This window comes from Xenopus laevis, chromosome 9_10L (assembly GCF_017654675.1).
Source record: "Xenopus laevis strain J_2021 chromosome 9_10L, Xenopus_laevis_v10.1, whole genome shotgun sequence".
Lineage (NCBI taxonomy): Eukaryota > Metazoa > Chordata > Amphibia > Anura > Pipidae > Xenopus > Xenopus laevis.
Window position 1 is genome coordinate 77,475,379 of NC_054387.1, and position 24,570 is coordinate 77,499,948.

The window sequence follows — 24,570 nt, forward strand, 5'->3', positions numbered from 1 at the left end:
AAATAGGGAATAACCATGAAATAGGCCAAATGGTTAGAAGCAAGAGGCCCACAAACACCTGGGCTCAACGGGACTTTTCCTGGTATTTCAGTGGGCAGGTCCAACACTGGCTGCCTCTGCTGTGCAGAGTGATTCAGACCACAGACAGAGGTGTTTTTTTTGAATGAACACTAAGGGGTGCACATTTTCATCACTTGCTATTATACTTCAATCAGGGTATTTTTACAAATGACCCCTCTTATGTTTAGAGCTTCTGTACTATCCCAAGGTGACCACAACCTTTCAGCATGCAAATTTATCCCTTCAAAGATTCTCCCAGTAGCTCAGCATCTTATATTCTGCTGATTTGCAGCACGTGCTCTGGACTAGGGTTAGTTGTCTAAACTAATGTCAGTTGTCACTAACATAAGATGACCCAGCAAGATCCAAGATAGCCAGCTGCTGTGAACAAATTGTGGATCATTACTGGTATAGGGCAGCAAGTTCAGTCTATAAAACACATAATTTCTAGCCATATTCAATTTTAAGATTTAGTTCTCCTTTAACACCTGTTCTATTCTAGGACCACAAACACGTGGCCATGTGCAAATACAAGGAAATGGTGTGGTTTGAGGCATTAAACAAAGTGCTTAAAATATGCACAATGTTAATAAGCAAGGCTGTGGCTAATTCAGAAAAGCATTGGTCTAGTTTCTGTTTTGTTACATGCGAACAGCAATCAATTGTTGGCACTAAAACACTGATTTTTTTTCAATTAGTGATGCAAATGAACTGCCCTGAAGTCAAGTAACATGTTGTGAGTTCTGTATGGGGAAATTACATAATGACAAGAGGCAGGAGGTAATTAGACTGTAAAATGGGTCAGATGTCTCTACCAATATATTCATGCAAAATAGAAAGACATTATAAAACCCATTTATTTATATGATGGAGAGAAGAATGTTTATTCTGTGCACATCATATATTTCAGCCATGATTCATGCACAGATGTGCAAGCAGTTTGTTAAATTGGCTGTAATTAAACAATAAGACTGCATATCAACCCTCTTCCCCATAGGGATTATATTCCCCATAGGGATTATTACTTTTATTATCATTATAATTTGTAAATACTTCTAAACTGCCAAATTGATAAATCTGACTGCACAAAGTAACAGTCAGACAGGATCATAAAGGGCTACTCTGTTGGTACAGATCTGTGCTAAGTATCTATGGTGGAAAAGTTTTAATGATATTTCTCAAATGGGTTGTTGTTGCTATTGCTAGACCTGGAGAATTCCATCTCAGCTATTTCTTACTAGTCAGTGTCATAAAACCAAACCTCCTTGGCTTTGGCTTTGTTTTTTTAATTAGAGATTTAAAACACAACAGAGCTATGGATTGAGAAAAAGAAGGGTATGGCTATTAAGATCCTGGCTTCAACTATGCACGCTTCTGTAAACCCACTGCACAAGTGCATCTTTTAAGAAAGTACACTAAGAAATACAGTTTTCAGACTAAATAGTGGTGCAGGGAGGGTGGTCATTGGTGGGATCCTTGGTTGGAAGGGAGGCCTTGTTCTTCTGGGTGGGATTGTTTTCTTATTGGCCCTTTTAGGGAGGACACAGGGGGTACTGCAGTCAGGGGAGGTAGAAGAAAGGGCCTTGAGATGAAAAGGTGTGATCTGCATGATGTGAAAAGCATAGGACTTTGGAGGATTGTGGTTGAATTTTGCCATAATGGGGCGAATCAGAGGGATGGTTGTGCAAACGAGGGGAATTTGTTTTTCATTGGGGCCTCACTCCTCCAAGGGGATCCAGGTAATAACTGTGCTTCTTAGGGGGAGGACCCTATAACATAAGTAGTATGGAGCCTCATGATTCGTGATGTGACCCTGTCTCCAGAGAACTTGATCTTGGGGATGACATTGGCAAGATTTTTACCATTGTTTCAATATTCCTTAAAGTTCCCCCAGCTGACTGCTGGCATAGTAGAATCTACTGTGCTGGCAAAAAAAATGACAGAGTGCAGGAGACATGGATTCTACATTTTCCACATTCCATTCAACTGAATGGAGAAATGAGTTGCTAGGCAACATAAAGCACTGGAGCAGCTTCACCCACTGGCAATCAGTGGTTGCAAACTCAGTGTTCTCCCCAGGTCCTATTTGCTGGGGGTATCGCTTGGCGTTTTCCCCTCTGTCCCCCACCATATACTCTGTGTTAGAATCTTTCTTTCCAAAGAAGGGAAGACTGCACAATTTATTTGCAGAAGGTCCCGGTTATATTGAGTTCTGCAAAAAATGCTTTAATAAGACAGGAGAGGTGGAGGAGGCACGAAATCATTAGTTATGGGTGAATTTGTCCCGCTTCGTCGCAAAATTTCCCACGAAATTTGCAAAACATATTGAAGTCAATGAGCGTCAAAATTACTTTTACGCGTGTCAATTTCGTTGCCCGTGACAATTTTTATACGTGTGCCTATTTTGTCCAAGTGCATTAAAGTCAATGGGCGTCCGAATAATTTTGACACGCGACAATTTTTATGTGCGCCCAAATATTTTTGAGGCAGCAGATTTTTCACAGGCAAATTTTCACAACAGTTTTGCAAATCTATTTGCCTGCAGCAAATGCAGAAATTGACCGCAAATTCACGCCTGATGAATTTATGCGCCTGATGAATTTGTTCGCCCATCACTAGTAATCATTTATTCATTTTTTTTTCACCCTGTCAGCTTAATTTTTTTCCTGTCCACCACATTGTTACTTTGTTTTAAGTGCACCTATTTGTTTTCAGTTGAGAATTTATTCAGCTTTCAGCTTTGTTTATTGTGGAAAAATACATACTGACGGTTCTTCATCAGTTGCTGAGCTCAAACTCAATTCAACCTGTTGGCTGTTTGCTCTACAAACAGCGGGTTCTGCAGTAGCTTCCTCTGTTTTACCCTACTAAATAGCTCTGGCTTTGCTTCCTGGAACATGCTCTTTTATGTTACCATGAAACTAGTAATGCTGGATAATATGTCTTCATAGCATCCATCTTTTCTTCCTGCACCCTACTTTTTATCGTACCTATGTACACAGCTTTCGCTTGCAATATGCTATAAGCACATGTACTTCACATGTACTATAATGCCAGTACATCTGAGAACATGCGTAATTGCGGCCAAAGCCCCTAATTTGTCCATCCTGTTAATGGCCTGCCATAATTAATAATGGATTAACACACATAAATAATGGATTACTACCTCTAGTAGGAAGTGAAAAACTTGTGTGAACAAATTGCCATTCCAACCTTCATCCATAAGTCTTAATGCACAATAACAGATCTTGATTCATCTGTGTTTTAAATATTATTTTCCATTCCACATAATTATTATCAAGTGTGATGAGTTAAGATGGCCCTCAATAACAGTGGCTAACTCTCTGTCAGTAATGCGTCTACTTACATAGACCAGTGTCATAAGATACATGTCAGATGCCTATACAGCTTTACATTGGTCATCTCCCTTTTTTAGGTGGAAATACTGTACAACAGAACCAAATGACTCATGAGTTTAAACAATACAGGAGTTAAAGTAATGCTTTTGATTCAAAGCACAGATCTTGGTATGCCTGACTGGTGGTCAGGGCCCCCTTATAAGTTAAAAAAAAAATTGGCACCAGGGCCTCCCTTACAAGTTAGAAAAATTGGGGCCCCAAAAAATTATTTTTTGAAAAAACATTGGTGGCAAGGGCCTATAGAATATTAAAATAATACATTGGTGGCCAGGGGATTAAAAAAAAAAGCAAAAAAACCCCACAAATTGGTGTTTAGTAGAATTGAACTCATGGCTTCAGAACTTCAACTTCGCTTCCTTTCGTGACTTTGGGTCTTTTCACCGCTTCAGGACTTCAATTTAGGCTGTTTTTGTGACTTTGGGTCTTTTCGCCGCTTTGTGGCTTCAGGTCTTTTCGCCGCTTCGTGGCTTCGGCTATTTTCGCAGCTTCGGGTCTTTTCGCTGCTTCGGGAATTCAGCTGTTTTCGTGGCCTAGAGTCCTTCGGCTGTTCGCCACTTCTGCATTTTGGCTTTTCGGGACTTCAAAAATGGCCGCACGGCTTTGATGCTCTCAAGGGGGGCCCGGCTCTTTCAAAAGTGCAGCACTGCCGGGCCCCCCTTCATGCCTGGGCCCGGGACACTTGTGCCCCCTGTCCCCCCCTGATGGCAGCCCTGTTTGTATATATATATATATATATATATATATATATATATATATATATATATATATGTATATATATATATATGTGTGTATATATACACTCACACAAATCTGTAAACATAGTTGGCAGTATTTTCACTGAAGACAATTACTCCAGCAGCACTCCGATCAGTGATTTAAACTTATGTATGTATGGTAACTGTACTGGGTGTACTCAGGCACAGTTACTCTGTTTGCCATGCATTTATGATAATGTTACCATAGGCCTCTCATCTTCAATGTGTTGACATACCATGAGGGAGTAAACCAAGCCTTGACTGCAGGTATGAATAGCCTTATAGTTAAGGGCTGAAGAGCAGGCCTTTATTGAGGACAAATGGGGGTAAACTCATCCTAAACAATATTTACTGTAAGATCTGAACTGATTACACTCAGAACTATAGCAGACACTCTTACAAATTAGTATCTAAAACCTTGTTACAAGGTAAAGAGACCCCCATAGCAAGAGCTGGATTCTAATATACTTTTATTACAGTCAGTGCAATGAGTTTGCATGTTCTCCATCTGTTTGGACTTCATCCTACACTCCAAAAACATACGGGCAGGTGCATTGGCTTAACTAAATCTCTGTGGACTATGTGGGTGCTATATACATAAAGGATGAGAAGTACTATTGGGAATCATGTGACTCAAGCGATACATGCCTTTCAGCACTGCACAGTCTTTTCAGCACCATGGACAGTACATCGGCGTGGCTGTAACTTAGGACCCTGCAGCTTGGCGCTCTCCTGTTCATCGCGGAATCACACCCATTATAGACAGAGTCGGATAGTGGTTTAGGAAGGACACCGGGGGGCGTGCCGGAGCGTCAAACACCCACGGATCAGCTTTGCTGCTGCTTCAGAGCATCTTTGCGATCGCGGGAGGAAGAGAGAGAGCAGAGCTGGCTTTATATCCCCACTCCCTGTGCTCTTTACATGACACCGTAGGAAATCCTTGTATTCCCTTCTGGAGATCCCCTCTCACTCTCTGTGCGCTGCGGGTAGCTGTGTAAGGAAGATGAAGAAAGTCATTCCATCTTAAATGCTTCCTTATTATTAGTTTTTTTTGCATTTCTCATTGGATCTATATTTAGCCTGTAAATTGCTGGATTGAAGCAGTGAGGGAATCCCGAGCGAGCAGTGCAGCAGGAGCAGACTGGGGAGAGGAATAACACTACCATGCTTCTGCAAACTTGAGAGAGCTCTTCAGCCAGGGAGCTGAGATTGAGGATTATAAAAAGCAAGTCAACAGGGGCCCCCCAGCAGAGATGTCAGAGCCAGCGCTGGACTTCTCCAAAGTGGAACGTTTCTTGGACAGTCACCCAGAACTGTTTGAGGACTACTTGATCAGGAAGGGAAAGCACCAAATGGTGGAGAAGTTGTTAAAAAGGAACCAGTTGGCAAAAACGCCTTCCAGCTCCAGCGCTGATGACAGGAGCAAAGACTGCTGGACCAATCGTGGGGATGGCTTGCAGAGAAGGGCTTCTCAGAAAGAGCTGAGGAAAAGTTTTGCTAGGTCAAAGGCCATCAATGTCAACAGGACTTATGATGAACATGTTAATTCCAGAGCCCAGGAGCCCCTGACCAGCATGAGAAGGAGAGCTTTGCTGAGAAAGGCAAGCTCCCTCCCACCTACCACTGCACACATTCTCAGTGCTCTTCTGGAATCCAGGGTCAGCATCCCCCAGTACCCATCGACTGCTATTGACTACATATACTACTTAAAAGAGCACAATGAGAGAGCATTTTTTCTAGAACTGGTGAAGGATATCTCCAATGAACTCAACCTCACCAGCCTGTGCTACAAAATTCTGATCTTTGTATGCATTATGGTGGATGCCGATCGCTGTTCTCTCTTCTTGGTGGAAGGGACGGCTAACAAGAAGAGTTTGGTGTCCAAGTTTTTTGATGTGCATGCAGGGACCACTCTGCTGCCTTCATGCAGTATGGAGAACTCAAATGAGGTGCAGGTGCCATGGGGAAAAGGCATTATTGGTTATGTAGCAGAGCATGGAGAAACAGTCAACATCCCTGATGCTTACCAGGTAGGTCTGCTGATGCCAGAGTTAGCTGTGGGGATTACAGGGCCATGGTGAAAGAAAGAAATTGTAAATGCATGTTAATGGGGTAAATATTTTATCCTTTTCATTGTAATCTTTGTATGTGTGGTTAAGGTCTCATAGCCTGCAGAACCTCTTTATAAAACACAGTATTAACAGTGATTAAAAGCAGTATATTCTGAAGGTTTTGGATACAGTGGGGCTCATTTATCAACACTGGGCAAATCTGCCCATGGGCAGTTACCTATAGCAAACAATCAGTGATTAGCTTTTTGAAGCCAGCTGCAAGTAGAACAATGAATGCAGCAATTTGATTGGTTGCCATGGGTTACTGCCCATGGGCAAATTTGCCCACTGTTGATAAATGACCCCCAGTATGTTGTATGGGGATGGCTCTAAGTTATACCTTCTCTGAGACAGCGGCCTGGTGTCAATACACTCAGCTGTTTCAAGCAGGCTGTGAAAGTTACCAACTATACAAGAGGTCTGTAGCTTTCTTTTCTGGGTCAATGCATTGTAGAAGGCTGAAACCCAAGAGACAAATATGTAACTGAAATGGTTAAATTCCCAGTGCAATTTTAATTGTTTAATCAAGAACTTGACCGTTTCACTTATATGATTTGTGGCAGAAATTCCCTTTGATGTCACCATTGCTGTTCTTTGCAGCTCATATTCTGTGCTGGCTTTCAGATACTATGATCTTTTGTCACCTTCTGACTCTGCCCATTCTTACTTGTAATCATAAACACAAATTATTGGACAAAGAACAATATATAGATATTTTATTACTGTTGGTATAATAAAACCCAGCATGGTCGTCTACTGAAAAGTTATTTCTATTATTGTTTTTTTCCCTAAGTTAAGATTCCAGAAGAAACCCTTTGCAGTTAAACTGATAGAATGCAAATAATTCTGTGGATTTAAGAAAATCTGGCTGCCATTTATGTAAAAGGTATATTTGTTAATACGCAGCTGTTCTGTACATGGGAAATCCAATCCTCTTGCGTTCAAGCTATTCCAGCTATTCAGCTTCCAGCTTGTTGTGTAGGTTTTTGGTTGTTCAATAACACATACAGTAGAGGCTTCAAGGTTTGACCTCTTACAAGCTTATTGCCTGTTAGACAGTCATACTCAATATTCCATAACATGAGGGCCCATTTACCACTGCTGCAGCTACAAAGAAAATGGAAACACTTTCCTATAATTGTGTTCTGCGTCGGTGTGTCTGTCCCGCTTCCTTTTCCAAATCATGTTCATGTGTGCCTATTAATGCAGGAGAACCCTAGAGCTCCCAGTATTTTCAGGGTTCCAGCTTCAGGCTCTGTCAATATGTGTTGTGGACTTGTGCCTAAAGAATTAAGTACAGATGTAGATTTTAACGCTATTGTGGCAAAATGCACACAATCACTCCGAAATGTCATCTACATGTAATTCTTTAACCAATTCATGTATTGATACAGCAGATATCACTCCCCCTTGTGGCTACAATGATGGTGCAGTTTTGAAAAATAACTGCATTTTGGGTAAAAAAAAACAAAACTTGGCAAATAGCATCCAAAATTGCCCCTGTGTTTGTAAATGAGCCCTTTAGCCACCACAAACCAGTGGGGGAGGAGAGATTTTCCTTATTTACACAGTATTTTTGCCCCAGAAAGGTTTGAGCTGCTAGATGGGATCTGCTTCTTTATGAATTTTACCGAAATGATTCAAACTATGAATAATGAATGTGTATGATGGGTCATATACAGGATGTTGTTAAGCATGCTATCTAAAACTCAGATTTCTAGAGCAATGATGATTTCTTGGCATACTGATGCAGATATATTTATAGTTACACAACACCTATTATTAATGCAGTGCTTTACTACTGTCAGTACAATCGAAGTGTTATAACACTGTCAGCCCTTTTCACAAGCTTCCCCCCCACCTTTATTCACTCTTATTAGTGCATTGCTTACAATTTATTCCTCTTTCTTTATTCAGTCTCTTCGCTAACTCAGCAGCCCTTTCTAATTCAGCCGATCAACTCTTTTCCTTGGGATGCTATTAACTGGACACTTAGGGGCCGATTCATGAAGCTCGAGTGAAGGATTCGAATTAAAAAAACTTCGAATTTCGAAGTGTTTTTTGGGCTACTTCGACCATCGAATGGGCTACTTCGACCTTCGACTACGACTACGACTACGAATCGAACGTTTCGAACTAAAAATCGTTCGACTATTCGACCATTCGATAGTCGAAGTACTGTCTCTTTAAAAAAAAACTTCGACCCCCTAGTTCGGCAGCTAAAAGCTACCGAACTCAATGTTAGCCTATGGGGAAGGTCCCCATAGGCTTGCCTAAGTTTTTTTGATCGAAGGATATTCCTTCGATCGTTGGATTAAAATCCTTCGAATCGTTCGATTCGAAGGATTTAATCGTTCGATCGAACGAATAATCCTTCGATCGTTCGATCGTAGGATTTGCGCTAAATCCTTCAACTTCGATATTCGAAGTCGAAGGATTTTAGTTCCTAGTCGAATATCGAGGGTTAATTAACCCTCGATATTCGACCCTTCATACATCTGCCCCTTAATCTGCACCAGAAGGGGTAGCTTGAGGCAGGCAGGAGGGCAGACATGCAGTATTTCTACTGTTATCATTGGTTGCATGTTAACAAACTTATCACATAGCACCAAGCCTTGTGTGTCTAGAGGTTATAGTGCCTGATGAACTGGTTTGCTCTATGGAGAAAGCTGTTCAATCCTGAGCAACTTTCTCTCACACTGAAAAGACATTAGACGGTCTTCTGTTGTTGGGTTACTTTTTTACTGTATGAGAAACAGAAAACATACACATGTGAGGGTTGGATAAGGAGTCTCTTAACCATTTTGGTTTAAATATTTATTTTAGCAAATTTAAAGGTATGGCGATCCAAATTATGAAAAGACCCCTGATCTGGAAAACCCCAGGTCTAAATCATTCTGGATAATAGATCCTATACCTGCAATCTATGTACCATGCAAAATAAACAATGAAGACCAAATGACAAGTCTAAGTCTAACAAGGTAACGTAAGGTTGAACTTCCCCTTTAACATTTTCTTAAAGGAGAATTTCACCCCTTAGCTGCTACCCAGTGTAAGTGCCCCTAACTTTTTACTTACTCCCCGGTGCAGATTCTGTCCAGCGGAGTTCATGGCAGCCATCTTCTTCTTCTTCGTTAATCTGCGGGTCTTCTTCTGGCGCTTCGGCAATTTCCGACTTACGGTGCATGCGCATGTGTTCAGGGCCGGCAGACTGCTCCAACTGCACAAGCGCCGTTACGGTACTTACTTCCTGAAGATTACCGAAGAGAAGAAGATGGCTGCCATGAACTCCGCTGGACAGAATCTGCACCGAGGGGTAAGTAAAAAGTTAGAGTCATTTATCCGGGGTAGCAGCTAGGCTGGGGGGAAGGAGGGAGGGGGGTCTATTTAGGGTAGAGGGGTAGGGTTTTTTTTAATAAGGGGTTGAATTCTCCTTTAAAGGCATAGTATGTTATAGGCTGGCCTTTTCCATTTTCCAGTTAGCTTTGTTACTGTTACCTTTTCTTTACTCGTGTTTCTATGGATATTCTCTGCTATTCGTCTTCCAGTCTCTTATACTATTGCCCTGTTACTAGGGTTAACAGCTTCCCGAGCAACAAGATAACCACTGAAATTATAAACTGGGGAGGTTATTGGTTGTTTTTGTATGGTTTGTTTGGTTGTTTTGTTTCAGGGATTCATGGTCGATGCATGGTTCAAAATCAGTTGGAAACACCTTTGTTACCAGATTCAGAAAATAGAATTACTGTATAGAACACATGGCAGGGCCCTTGTTTTAATCAAATGGGAACAACCCACTTTTAAGAAGAGACGACTTTTAAAGAAAGCTGACTTTTAAAGAGTCCCAGCTTAGCAGTTAGGATCTCTAACCCGGAACAATTTCACCAGCTATTAAGTCAAGTCCAGCAGGGCAATCCCATGCACGTTTATTTAGCAGAAATGCAACATTTTGCAGCCAAGCCTCTTTATCAATCATGTTTGCAAGGGATTGCCCTGCTGCAGTTGACTGATGACATTATTCCTACTTGATTTGGAAGGGCGATGATCCATCCACCACTGAACACTGGGCTATTCAGACTATTTGGAAAGGTAAGGGTGTGCAAGCACCTCCTCCTATGACTAGAAACTCTAACCCTTCAGGGGGACCAGCCGAACAAGTTTAGAATTGCTGCCTTAAAAGAGTATGAGACAACAGGGCCCATTTACAAATGCAAGTGCATTGTGCAAAGTGCAATTTTCAGACATAAGATGCCCTGTTTAATTTACCTACAATGCAAATTTTCCTCCTGCAATTCCAGTGCCATTGCAGCCAAGCACAGCAGTTGCATCCAATGAGTCAAAATGAGTGAAGCCAAAGGTGTGTATCTTGAGAAAGCAGATGCAGTTGCGTCCATGGTTTGTCAGAGGAGATTGTATCATTTCCAGCTCCTTGACTTTACAGCCAGGATAGACAGTTCCAGTGTCTGTTTTCTGACCACAGACTAGAAATCATCCCCCCAAGCTGTTAACAAAACTGAATATATCTGCTCATGTTCAATGATCCAAAACAATGTGAAAACATTAGTTGCAGTTGTACTTTCCCCTTATGCTGGAACATTTGCAGAACAAGCGTCAACGTGGCTGAGCATGTCAAAAACTGATTTGCCGACAATGCAACACATTCTGGCGACTCTGCAATTCACAAAGCGCACAGTCCCTTGCTTAAGTATTAGAATCTTGTTGAAAGTCCCAAGGGTCCCGGCAAACCAAATAGTAACTGAACATATCAAAGCCGAGCAAATCTTTCCTGAAAAGGTTCCGCATTTCAAGCAAGACACAGAAAGGAACCACTGATTTTGCAAGGGGAAGTTTACACTTTTACTATGATATAGAAAGCAGGATTATTATTATTATTATTAACGGGGTGCTTCACTTTTAAGTTAACTTTTAGCATGTCAGTGTCTTATTCATTCAATGCATGGTTGCTTGGGTGAATTGGACCCTAGCAACCAGATTGCTGAAACTGAAAAAATAAGTCAGATCAAACTCTTAACAAAGGTATTTTGTATAGTTAACTGAGCCAGCGGGACATTGGGAGAAAATCTGTTCAGCCCTGGCCCTAATAGCTCCCGCTGCCTCAGTCCTGTCTACCCAAGTCTGGGGACAGAGGGATCAGTTTGTGCCCACAAGAGGAGGTACAAGGTGGGGCATTTGATCCAATGAAAGTCATAAGATGTGTATGGTAGGTTTTGGTGAAATGATATTCTATGAGTGAAAAACTCAGCTATTACGCTGAACAAGAACATTCAAATAGGACATGGGGTGGGAAATCTTTAACATTAATTAATGCATGTCTGTACAGTTATAAAGCATAGTTGTACGTCTAACAAATACATTATTTTTTGTCTAATTAGATGCATTTTATGATTTACTTCCCTTTAAGAAATGGAGGATTAATCACGGTCAATAAACGTAGTACATTTGCCTTATATGAACTCTTTCTGTAACAAGGGACTGGGGAAAAACATCTTTAATCCGTGATTCCAGAAAAGTACAGGATTATTGTTCTCTGGTAACAAAATAACCCCATAAAATGATTAATTTCATAAATAGTAAACATCCCAGCAAAATCAAAACTGACTGATGGTTTTAAACATAAAACTCATCAGACAATGAATCTAGGCTGCAAATACTGCCCTTTCTGGGGATATTTGCATACATTTACCCAAATATTAAAATTTACTGCCCCAAAGCTCTCCCAAGTTTATTGTAAGAAAGGGAACGATGCAGTAAGACTAACATATCATCCACACATCCTAGCGAAAAAGAATGGAGACTGATTAAGTGTTGGATGTACATATATCCTCAGCCTGGAACAATGCATAATCAGTCTCATATATCATTTAATGAGTTTAAAAATGGGGCACGTGGAATTACATTTCCCTGCTATAAAGCTAACAAACTATTAGGCTGTGGTTCACTGGAGAGTGACTGCTAGCTCTTCCCAGTAACCATGGCATGTCCTTTGGTGGTACCAAAACATCTACTCTTGTTTGACTTTACCTGTAAGTGTAGGAGAGATTTGACCCTGTCCACTTTTAGACATACTGTATACTGTTTGTCATAGAGTTTAGGTTATATACTGTATTTGGACCCATATAAAACCAGATAGCTGAGGGCAGAGAGGAAGCTGAATATATTAAATGGCCAATTGAGTAGTGGTCACACTTGGGGGCCGATTCATCAATAGTCGAATATCGAGGGTTAATTAACCCTCGATATTCGACTGGGAACTAAAATCGTTCGACTTCGAATATCGAACGATTTAGCGCTAATCCTACGTTCGATCGATCGAAGGATTTTTCGTTCGATCGAACGATTAAATCGTTCGAATCGAACGATTCGAACGATTTTAATCCAACGATCGAAGGAAAATCCTTCGATCAAAAAAAGGTTAGCAAGCCTATGGGGACCTTCCCCATAGGCTAACATTGACTTCGGTAGCTTTTAGCTGCCGAAGTAGGGGGTCGAAGTTTTTTTTAAAGGGAAAGTACTTCGACTATCGAATGGTCGAATAGTCGAACGATTTTTCGTTCGAATCGTTCGATTTCGTTCGAATTCGAACGAATTTAACCAATTCAATGGTCGAAGTACCCAAAAAATACCTCGAAATTCGAATTTTTTTAATTCGAATCCTTCACTCGAGCTTAGTGAATCGGCCCCTTGGTGTCACATCCTTTTAAAGGAAGCTGAAGAACTAATTTTTTTCCATTTCTGTTTTAGGGAAGTCAAATTCATATAGTAAAATGATAAGGAAGATTACTTTTCTGTTATAAAATATAAAGATGTTAGCCAGCACAATGAAGGTCTATAAGGCTAATCTAGTCCATAGCTACATAAAACCTCTCTCCAAACATCATGAGGGAGGCACAGCTCAGAGAAGATTTCTGGAGTATAAAGTCATGCAGTTCAAAAAAATGGAATTGAGATAATTGATGATGATGATGATGATGACTATCAAGCATACAGGAGTAATGGCAAGGTGCTACAATATCTGATCAGACTTTGTGGGTTACTACTACACATTTTATTATATTACCCTAAATGATGGCCATACACAGGTAGACATTGTTTCTTGACCAGGTTTGTTGTCCATTGTCCTTTGTACAAATCCATATATTGAATCTGTCCAGTTCTTATTTAAATAATGATCTCGTCATGTATAAAAACCTCTTTGCCAAGAGCCACATTGGCTTATGAATGTGATCAATGTCTGTTGTTTTTGCTTAAGCCCCCAATCAGATTGTTGGTCCATGGTAAGGTTTCCATTGGTCTATGTTTCCCAGGACGGGCTCCAATTCAGGACCTTGGTCCCTGGGGTAATGTTGCCCCCCCTACTGGGTAATTTGGGCAAATGTCTGCGTTTTGACAATCTGCCCAAATATAATTCTATTTTTTTCATTAATGTAATATATTGTTTACTGTATCGTCATCTAAAGGGTGAGATATGCTTTTGGATAAGAAAAACATTTATATTTATAGGAATTTTTACATCTGACAGGGATCAAATAATCTAGGGGAATGGCAGGTTACTGTTAAATTATTTCATTGACATGGAATTTTTTCCCCTGTTGAAGCTACTGCCACATGGGTTGCTCAGTTGCTCATTTGAGTGAGCAGGGCTAGTGAACCCCTGTATCATCCCTGTTTATGTTGTAGGAAGGTTTAATGCGATTGGCTGCACCACAAGAACTAAAGCTATATTTTCTACTCTAAATCAACATGTGTGAAATGATTTTCTTTTAATCTGTTGACAATGATGTGGAAGTTTTTTAAACCACAGAAACTTTGTAATTATATGTAATAAAGAAAGATCTCTATTTAAAAAAAGAAAAAAGTACTCCGCTTAAATCAAGCTACTTAGGAATTACTATTATTCTTTCAGCATAATAAATAGTAATCAATTTCTCATCCCAAATTCATTCCAGTAGTATGGTTAAAATTCAGTGAAAAGTTCGATCAACAGCTGCTTTTACAATTTAGGGTTAGTGTAAAATTTTAGACCACAGTCTGGACCACTCTGCCTTCTCCATCTTTGTGGTGTCTCAGGGGTAGAACCTCTTAGGCAGTAGAATTTGGGACAACTCCACCTCCTCTTACTTCATTTCCCTTCTATTACCTTATGACTTCGAGCAGATTGATCTAACTTTTTATCATAATATTTAATGATCACTGAATTTTAACTATACTACCTGAATGAATTTGGGATGAGAAATTGATTACTATTTTTAGCACTGCACTGTATTCTTATTGACCTCTAATTAATTTATTTACAATTAATTCTACTATTAATTAGCACTGCACTATTAGATCAGTTAACCTCCATTAATTTATTTGAGGAATGTTAATGAGTTACTATCACAAGTTGTATAGAAATATATCAACCACTTTCTAATCACTATTAATATTAGAGGTATTGTTAATCAGAATTAATTTATTTATTAACTAATTCATAGATTATTGCACTGTACGTTAGAAATATATTAAAGTGGAATACATTTAAGGGATTAGTCTAATTAGACTGATAATTAAACTGATAATCACTAAGGTGGGGTCATTTGTGCTGCTATATATTTGTTTATTAATTCTCAACCCATATGTGACGGTAAATATAGAATAATAGTAATACTTAAGTGACCCATTGTATTAACTTGATGTAAGCAGGGTACTTTTCTCTTTTTTAAAAAATTGTTATCCTTATTGCACTGACTACGGTCAGATCTCTGCTTGAATCAAGAGGATACAATTAATAAGAGTCAATCAATTGTATCCTCTGCTCTTTTCCAAAAAAAGATCTCTGTTAAACTGCCAAATTATTAACCTTGCAGACAATTCCTAAGAGATTCATTATTAAGTTTTCTACCAATCTGTAGACAAAATCCAAACCAAAATGAATGACTATTGATTTCTCAGATATAACAATATCTGTTAAATAAGAGGAAGATGTATAAGGGATTACCAACCTGTCAGTTACTAAGTAAAAGCTCATCAAAATGTCAGCAGAAGAACTGAGCTGGTTACTGCTGTAACATGTGCTTTAATTGGAAACTGCTTCTTTGGGAATACATTTGCTTTTATTTGCTTAGACGAAGTTCTTTCAATGCTAGGAGGCTTTCATTAAACATTAGATAGATACTGTAGATAGGTAATAGATGGATGGATAGATATATAATAGATAATTGAAAGGATCGATAGATAATTGATGGATGGATAATAGATGAATTGATAGAGCAAGAACACATGGCAATTTTTAAATATCAAAATCTCACCCAGTTAATAGCAAACCCACCTTAACAGGAATAACGGGAATATGGGAATCATGTTCATATAGAGACAAACAGAGAGAGATACCAAGTCAGAAAAAAGTATCAACTAAACTGAGATTGTGGGTGCTCTGCAAAACCGACCCATTCAACAAGGGCACTGTAAAGGCAACTCATAAAATGAGAACAGTCACACCACATTTGTTCAAAATAATACATTTATATGCATAAGCCAAAAAGAGAGAGACAGCAGCCTTATGCATTTTGTGCTGACATAGGGAATTTACTGATACCTTATTGGAATGCCCAGTGTAGGCATGAAATGCGTCAGACTTGTCTCTTTATTGTTGACCTATGTAAATACAAGTATTATTAATTTTGAGATTTTTGTTGAGGGATGATGGTTTCATTCATTTCTATGTTTTAGGGAAAATGTTCCCTGTAAACTATGTGCTTGTCCCACAGCAGTGCACAAAGCAAATGTGGACCACACATTAAACTACATTTACATGTACAAAATTCGGCACAAGTTTGGACTTTTGTGCTTACAATTGTCTAAAGATGTGCTTTGAACCTTTAGATTAGGGATGCATTGAATCCAAGATTCAGTTTGAGATTCACCAGCATTCAATTTGGGATTCGGACTTTTCACCCCTTGTTCCCCTAATTTATATATGCAAATTAGGGTTCAGATTCGGTTTGGTATTCACAAAGGATTCAGGTTTCGGCTGAATCCTAAAATAATGGATTTGATGCATCCCTACTTTAGAAGGAAAAATTGGAAATCTAATTCCATTCATTTCCCCCCATAATTGTTATTTCCTTTTCCGGCTGCTGCCTCTACACTTTCCTCTGGATTTTATGTTTTTCTCAGTCTATTTCAGGATTGTTTTAACGGTCTGTTTTGGCTGCTGCTTGGGGTTAGGTATAACATATTAATAAACAAACATCTTTACAATCAGTTACACCATAATGCAAACCCTTTTGTGATTGATTGCCTTTAAAGAGAGGATTATTGTGTGTGTATTTTGATTGCAGTATTACTGCTGCTGTCTTGCCTGTAGATATTATCTTGTACCTGCAAACTGTACGCAGCCCCGTGTATTATTTAAATGAGTGAAGACTGAAGCACTTCAATACAAACACACTTAACGAGGCTCTGAACGATATGCACAGACGGGCAACAGATGTTTCTTTCAGATCATTGTTAAGAGCAGACAATGCCGCAATTTAAAAATTAATAGGAAGGGATAGTAGGATTTTCTAACTGCTGCTAATGATGATGATGCAGGTGTGGACTTAGCTAGATTGTGAAAAGAGAACTGAAAATGGAAAGTTAGAGCACAACATAGCATAATAGTTTGTCATAACTGAAATGTTTTCATTCTCACAGATATGCAAACTAAGTCTTGCAGGTGAATCTATCTTAGCAGTGCAGCAGGACCGCAGCGAGTGCAGTGCAATAAAGGCATATTATAAGGGCTCTTACAGACGAGCGTTTTTACCTGCACTCCCCGGCGTTCCGTTTTTCTGCGTTCAGCCGCAGGGGAGCGCAGGAATATACGCATTAAATTTTTTCCAATGGGGCTGTACTCACACAGGCGCGTGTAGGAGCCGAACACAGGAAAAATGCAGCATGTTGCGTCTCAACCTGCGTTCGGCGCCTACTGCCCTAACATGCAGTGATGGAAATAGTGGAATAGCCTCTGAGCACACTGTGGTCTGAATCCCCCTGTTACAGACATAGCTAAAATCTCAGCTTTAAAGTGTGAAAGAATTGCTGTTTGGTGAGAGAGTTAACAAAGTTCAAGTGCAACTAACAGGTCACACGGGGTGTTCCGTCTGATAAAATTATGGTGCGTCTGATGCACTTGTGCCTGATTCTTCGAAATGAACACAATTGTTTGCTTTTTTGTAGCAAATCGGACACAGTTGAGTGGAAGTTGCCTGGCATCATTTCCAGTGTTTGCCATGCGAGTGATGTCTTCACACAAAAGTCAAAATCAAGCAATCCTAAAAACAAACGTTGCATCCACAATAAACGAGCAAGGTTAATCCTGCTAGACTTACCCATGTTGTGCCGGTGTGTTCTGTGTCTCAACAGAGAAGGTGCCATAAATAACCAGTGTTGATAAACATTGAAACAGTGGTCCAGGTGCACCAGCCCCAGGCCCTCAGCTCACAGGGCCACAAGTAAAAGATAGAAAAATGTTTATTTCAATGTAAGTTAAAAAGTAAACATCTCCTAATGTGCTGTAGGCACTTGGGCATGGGCCTGGAGCCATTTGATAGTATTGCTGTCAGTTCTGGTCTAACATGACACCACTTCTGATTTATTGTGATGGCATTTCTTGATGTGGGACAGCTCAGTGAGATTGGCTGGTCAAGTTGGCTCAGGTGGGGGAAAGGTCAGCTGGGTCTGGGTCAAGTGGTTGAGCTTTGAGTTGGATTTAGTGTGGGTTTGCCAAAACTGACCCAAGCAAAACTCTACAAGGCCGATTTCTGTTAAGAGTCAATTGTGGTTGAAATTTAGCAGTGGAACCCCCCTCCCATAGAGCTACAAAAGACTTGCAAGCTCCCTGAGTGACATTACCTTTAGTTACAGTGTTTCAGTCTCTTCTCATTGTATGTGAGCATTGTATAGCTGCTTGGCTACATAAATAAAAATCATGCTTGCTATCTGAACAAAGACAATGCAGAATTGAATCAGATAAAATGTTAAGTGGTAGTTATCTGAAACTTTTGAGAAAGTTCCATTAAGGGTGAAATTCCATTATATGCTTTGTTAAACAGATTTTTATTACATAATTTATTGTTGTATAATTCCTGTTATTAGTCTGAAAATGTTTAATCACTGTTAGCTTTCAACTCCAGCTCATATATTAGCCAGTTGTTATGAATGAAGGAAACCAGAAGATTGGCAAGCATTTTGTGGCTGTGACTTGGAAAAAACTGCTTCAGTAAATAAGCGTAATTGTCACAAATTGCTTCCAAATGAGGACAGAATGAATCATAATTTGTAGGATATGTGGCATATTGATCTGGTTGGGCAAGTTGCTTCTCCCTGTAACTCCAGAGAGACAGAGAGACAGGCACAGGTTGGGTCTGGGTCCCACAATGGCATCATTTTACGTGTTGAATTTTGTTGTGTTGAATAAATAGTCATTTGCAGCAAAATACTATGGTAGCTTGTGCTCTTTTCACTTTAATATGAAAATACAGAAACAGAACACAGAGTGACACCTCTATTTAATTTTAGGGATAGCTTACACGCCTGGCCATTAAGAAACTACCAAAGAAACCTCTAACCTGGAAAGGGAAACGACTCCCCCTACCAACTCTGAACAGACCCAGCCCTATGTTGAATTGAAATTTTTGGGATTAATTATAAGTAAAGGTCAACAAAACCTTTTTTCTTTATGCAATGGGTTTACTCCACCCTCTTACAAAGATTATCTAGAAGGAGTCCAGTGTGTAGGGCCCAGGTAGTTTGACCATGTGCCCACAGTATGGACTCGGGGCTTTAAATACTGATGTATTTATGTTACTGATTAATTGATTTAATCTTTATTATGTTCCATAATGGACTTGGTTTATGGACTCTTTAGAGGAAATTTATATCTAGGAAGGCAGTGTGCAAAGTGCAAAAAAATGGGCACTAGTGATGGATGAATCTGTCCCATTTCACTTTGCTTAAAATTTGTAAAAAATGTGCAAAATGTATTGAAGTCAATGGTTGTTTTTTGCATGACTTTTTCTAAGCCATGCAACTTTTTTTTATTTTATGGGCATTTTTGAAGCGAAACATGGTGAAAATTCCGCCCGTGAATAATGGGAACAACTATGTTTAACAGCATGGGTTATTTCAGGGATCCCCAACCTTTTTAACCTGTGAGCAACATTCAGAAGTAAAAGGAGTTGGGGAGCAACACTAGCATGAAAAATTTTCTTGGGGTGCCACATAAGTGCTGTGATTGGCCATTTGGTAGCCCCTATGTGGGTTATTAACCTACATTGAGGCTCTGTTTGGCAATGTACGTGGTTTTTATACAACCAAAACTTACCTCCAAGCCTGGAATTCAAAAATAAGCTCCTGCTTTGAGGTCACTGGGAGCAACATCCAAGGGGTTGGAGAGCAACATGTTGCTCACGAGCTACTGGTTGGGGATCACTGGGTTATTTTGTAGGAAGGAATAATGTGGTCTTCTGATTAATATTTTTCCTTTCCCAAATAGGGTTTTTGCCAGGCCAACCTAGCAGCTAAATCACATACAATGGAAGTATTACAGATTTACTGGCAATGTAAATTAATAGACTGCCACAATGCTGCTTTGCAGAGCCAGGGGACTTAGGTTTATTATTAACCTGGGCATTATCTGCAAGGAAGTAGTATGGTCTTCTTGTGCTTGTGTGGTTTTCCTCTGGAAACTTCAAGTTTCCTGCAGAACGCCAAAACCATACAGTTTGAATGGCTCCTGATTACATTGACCATAGTGAATGTGATAGGGACTTGATTTGTTTCCACCGGGACTGATGTAAATAATATATTATTTATGAGTGCTACAGAGGAATAACAAAATTCCCCATTGATCAACACTAATGCATACTCACAGCCTTCTCTCCTTGATCCAGAAGAACTGCCTTTGATCCACCAAATTCCTGCCCCCCCACCCCAGTTACACGTTAAAGCAGGGATCCCCAACCTTTAGAACCCGTGAGCAACATTCAGAAGTTAAAGGAGATGGGGAGCAACACTAGCATGAAAAATGTTCTTGGGGTGCCAAATACAGGCTGTGATTGGCCATTTAGTAGCCCCTATGTGGATTGTCAACCTACATTGAGGCTCTGTTTGGCAGTACATCTGGTTTTCATGCAACCAAAACTTGCCTCCAAGCCTGGAATTAAAAATAAGCACCTGCTTTGAGGCCACTGGGAGCAACATCCAAGGGGTTGGAGAGCAACATGTTGCTCACGAGCTACTGGTTGGGGATCCCTGCGTTAAAGGAACAGTAACACCAAAAACTTAAAGTGTTTTTAAGTGATTCGCCCAGGATTTGGCCTGTTTCAGCAGGATTTGGATTCGGCCAAATCCTTCTGCCAGGCTGAACTGAATCTGAATCCTAATTTGCATATGCAAATTAGGGGTGGGGAGGGAAATGGCGTGACTTTTTGTCACAAAACAAGGAAGTAAAAAATGTTTTCCCCTTCCCATCCCTAATTTGCATATGCAAATTAGGATTCGGATTTGGTTCGATATTCGGCTGAATCCTTTGCGAAGGATTCAGGGGTTCAGCCGAATCCAAAATAGTGGATTCAGTGCATCCCTATTGGCAACCATTCAAGGTTCAGGTTACATAGCAGACAGGGCTGGAACTAGGGGTAGGTAGAGGTAGGCAGAGTAGGCACGTGCCTAGGGTGCAAAGCTGGAGGGGCGACAAGCACGCACCTTCTGTGCCTTTCCTACCCCCTAGTCCAGTCCCCGATCTGGCCGACGTGCGCAATCTTTGTTTTGCGCATATGCACTTGTCTTTTTCGCACATGCGCACGGTAGTTTTTTCACGCATTCGCACTCACGTATTGGGCGCTTTGCCCGGCCAGGCTGCCTAGGGTGCCTGGCCGAGTTGGCCCGGCACTGTTAGCAGATAACACATGCACATTGTAAAATCCAATTGTATTCTATTACAGAGCTTATCTGTTATCTGCCAAGTAACCTGTGACCTTTCTCCTTTTTCAGTTTGAATGGCTACCCCCATGGCTACACAGCTGCCTATTTATATAAAATATAGTAGTGTTTCTAATCCAAACACATACATTTTACCAATGCAGCGCAATAGTACACAATATTTTAATTACTTTAAAACACTTTTATTTTTTGGTGTTTCAGTTCCTTTAAGCCAGTAAAGCTTTTTTTACTAAAGGTGGCAAACTTATTCCCAGATCTGCAACCTTCAGCACAGATGAATTGGGCTCACCCCACTTCAAGTTTGCTTACATATAAAGCAAAATACTGATGTAATGCACTCACTTCAGTAAAACTCTTAAAACTGCAATAACACAATTTTTTAAATAATTTTAATAGAATTTCCCTTAGCGGTTCTATTCTGTCTGTGCAATTACCAATAAAGCAATATTTTTATATTTCTGCTATTTAGTTTTATTTTCTAAAATACAGAATTGCTTCCTTGTCAGTTCATTATTATTATCATTCTCTAATGTATTCAGACTGTTTCAATGAGACATGAATGTATGTGCTAAACAGCGCTCATTGTATAAAGTTGATTTGTGTCATACCAATACATTTGCTTGTTTCCATCAACCAAGGGAAGGTACTGTATATGATGACAGGCCACAAATCACAGGGCACTTATCCATCCTCCCTATACCTGCACCAGCCAATTCATCATCTGTACAATGATATAACTTCATTGCATGGGGTATTTTATATTGTGACATCTACTGTATGTGCACATATCAGAACACATTGGCACAAGTCACCAAACATATGGTAGGGCAATAATTCACCCGGCATTAAAGCCTTTAGGCACCAGATAGGTTCCAACACATTGCTTTATTGCTTTGTAATGTCCATTTAGGGACATAAATCCCACATCTGAGGGATGATGTTTCTCTAAGCTCATCATCTGCACAGAAAAAACCTTAATTACCCATAAGGCTTAGAGCTCAGTGATGTAATTCCTTTATAAAGTGTCCCCTGAGGGGGAGAGAATTATTCTCTGCAATAGCACTGGTTCTCCAGCAATCAAAATTGTGAGCTGCAGTATTTGTAGCAAATGCCCAGATAGGAATTCTGACCTTTAATACTCTGGATAACAATATATAGAAAGATTGGCCATACTTTAAATTTATTATAGAGATAACAAGTGTAATTTGTTACACGTCCCAAAACTTTAAAGCTGTCTGGATGTTTGAAAATGAATCGTAATTATAATATATGAGGCATATTTTCTTTGTTTAAACACATTTATTTGAAAGTGCTGCACAATAGTTTGGCACTCTAAAATACATTTGAATAATAAAAATAATAATAATAATAATGTACAAGACATGGATAAAAAAAGTAAATGGATAAGATCTCTGTGTCAGAAGGGTTAGATGTTTCCCCTTTATTACTGACATTCTGAGATATTAAGATCTAGTGTGGGACTGGCCTATTGGCATGCCAAGAGAAACCCTGATTGTCCCTGGGTCCATTGGGAAGTGGGTGTATTCATGATGGGTGGGGGATTGCAGTAGTTGATGTGTGGCATCAGCAACAATAAGGGTGGTTGGCAGCAGGACCCTGAAGGGCACCAAGGGTGTCCATTCCAACCCATCTAAAAGTAGCAGTTGTGCCTCTTCTATCTGTAATGGTGGACAAAAGGAAACAAGTGACACCACTGATCGGTGCAATTTGTACTCAGTTCTGATTGGCTCCAGCAGCAAAGAGCGGAGCGCTTGGATATGATGAATTTCAGTGTGATTGGAGATGCTGTTAGATGCAGCTTTAAGCTCCTATTTGGAAGAGAAAAAAACAGTACTTCTGTATTAAAAGGCTGTTTATTTGAAGGAATTCTAACATGATCTCTAAGCCTTTACTTTCCCTTTACCTTAGATAAAGTCCAAGTGCAGATGGCATTTTGATATAGAAATAACAGCAAGTGCAGATGGCATTTTGATACAGAAATGACAGCACCCATACTTTTCAGCACTATTGTGTTCAGTTTGTATTGATTGCAATTGCGCTGGATGCAGATCCTCCTTGTGGCTGGAATTGCACAATGGAAAATGCTGCGTTCTGGGTAAAAGGAATGCCAAATTACACCCAAATTGCACTTGCATAAGTAAATGACCCCTATAAAGTATTGATCTGTATTCTGTTGCAAATTGTAATATTAATATATAGAATGTAATATAATCCAAAAGATATTTTCCTTTCCCCTTAACTTGATATGCTGTAGACAAATGACAGCAAAGTCATAGTATGCTAGTATCCATAGTATGCCTAGTATCATGGAAATTTCTCTTATCCAGAAACCCCCAGTTCCCAAGCCTTCTGCCCTGTGGGGTAGCACATTTACATTGGTTCATAAGTACAATTTGGGTGGAGAAAGCATTAACATAATTTTCAGTTAAATCCCCTGTAAAATTAATTCCTCCTTATCTGTAAACCTGAGACACCAAGAGCAATTAGGGAAGCAGGAAGATCATTCAATACAGGCTCTAGTTATTTGTAAGTTCAGTCCAGTCAACCAAATTTAGATTAAACTTTATAAATGTACCTTGTCTGAAATGTACAGTCACAAATGTATGCCTTTATTGAAAAGAGCAAATGAGTACACAGAATGTAATTTTTGACGCTAGGGAATGCAGAATGAAAGAAATCTGTTCCACCCTTTATTAGGTGTTTGGCATGTAATGTGTGTCCCTTATTCAAAGACTAGAACAGGTATGGGATCCGTTATCTGGAAACCTGTTATTACAGAAAGGCTGTCTCCCACAAACTTCATTTTATACAATTATTATTTATTATATAATTTAAAGACATGTACTTCTGCTTGCTATGTATTTGCTTTAAGATTAAGGTATAATCCTTTAAACATGTACACTTGTACACTGACATACACATATATTAACCACATACACGCACATTCAGGCAGGCAGCTTTTTATGGTGCCCAAAGAAGGCGCAGGCAGACTTGGATGGGATATGTGTCATTATAGATCTTCGTTTCTGTGATTTTTTTTCCACTTGGCTGCACAGTTTGTCAGTCTAATTGGGATACATGCTTTTTTTTGTCTCCATGGTTACTAAAGATGAAAATGGGATCTCAAACGCATATATACTTTATGGCTATGGGGCTTTACAACCCAGTGTTGGAACCTGTACCTTTTCTCCTGTACCGAGTCTCCATTGTGGGTACATA

General features: G+C 39.7%; 1 protein-coding gene across 1 annotated transcript in view; it reads left to right on the forward strand.

The window, feature by feature from the left end:
- Positions 1-4,705: 4,705 nt before the first annotated feature.
- pde11a.L (phosphodiesterase 11A L homeolog) overlaps positions 4,706-24,570 on the forward strand; it is a 217,881-nt gene continuing 198,016 nt past the window's right edge. The window contains exon 1 of the mRNA XM_041576061.1: positions 4,706-6,264. Within this exon, the coding sequence (XP_041431995.1) occupies positions 5,488-6,264 (777 nt within the window). The 5' untranslated portion in view covers positions 4,706-5,487. The remainder of the gene's footprint in view (positions 6,265-24,570) is intronic.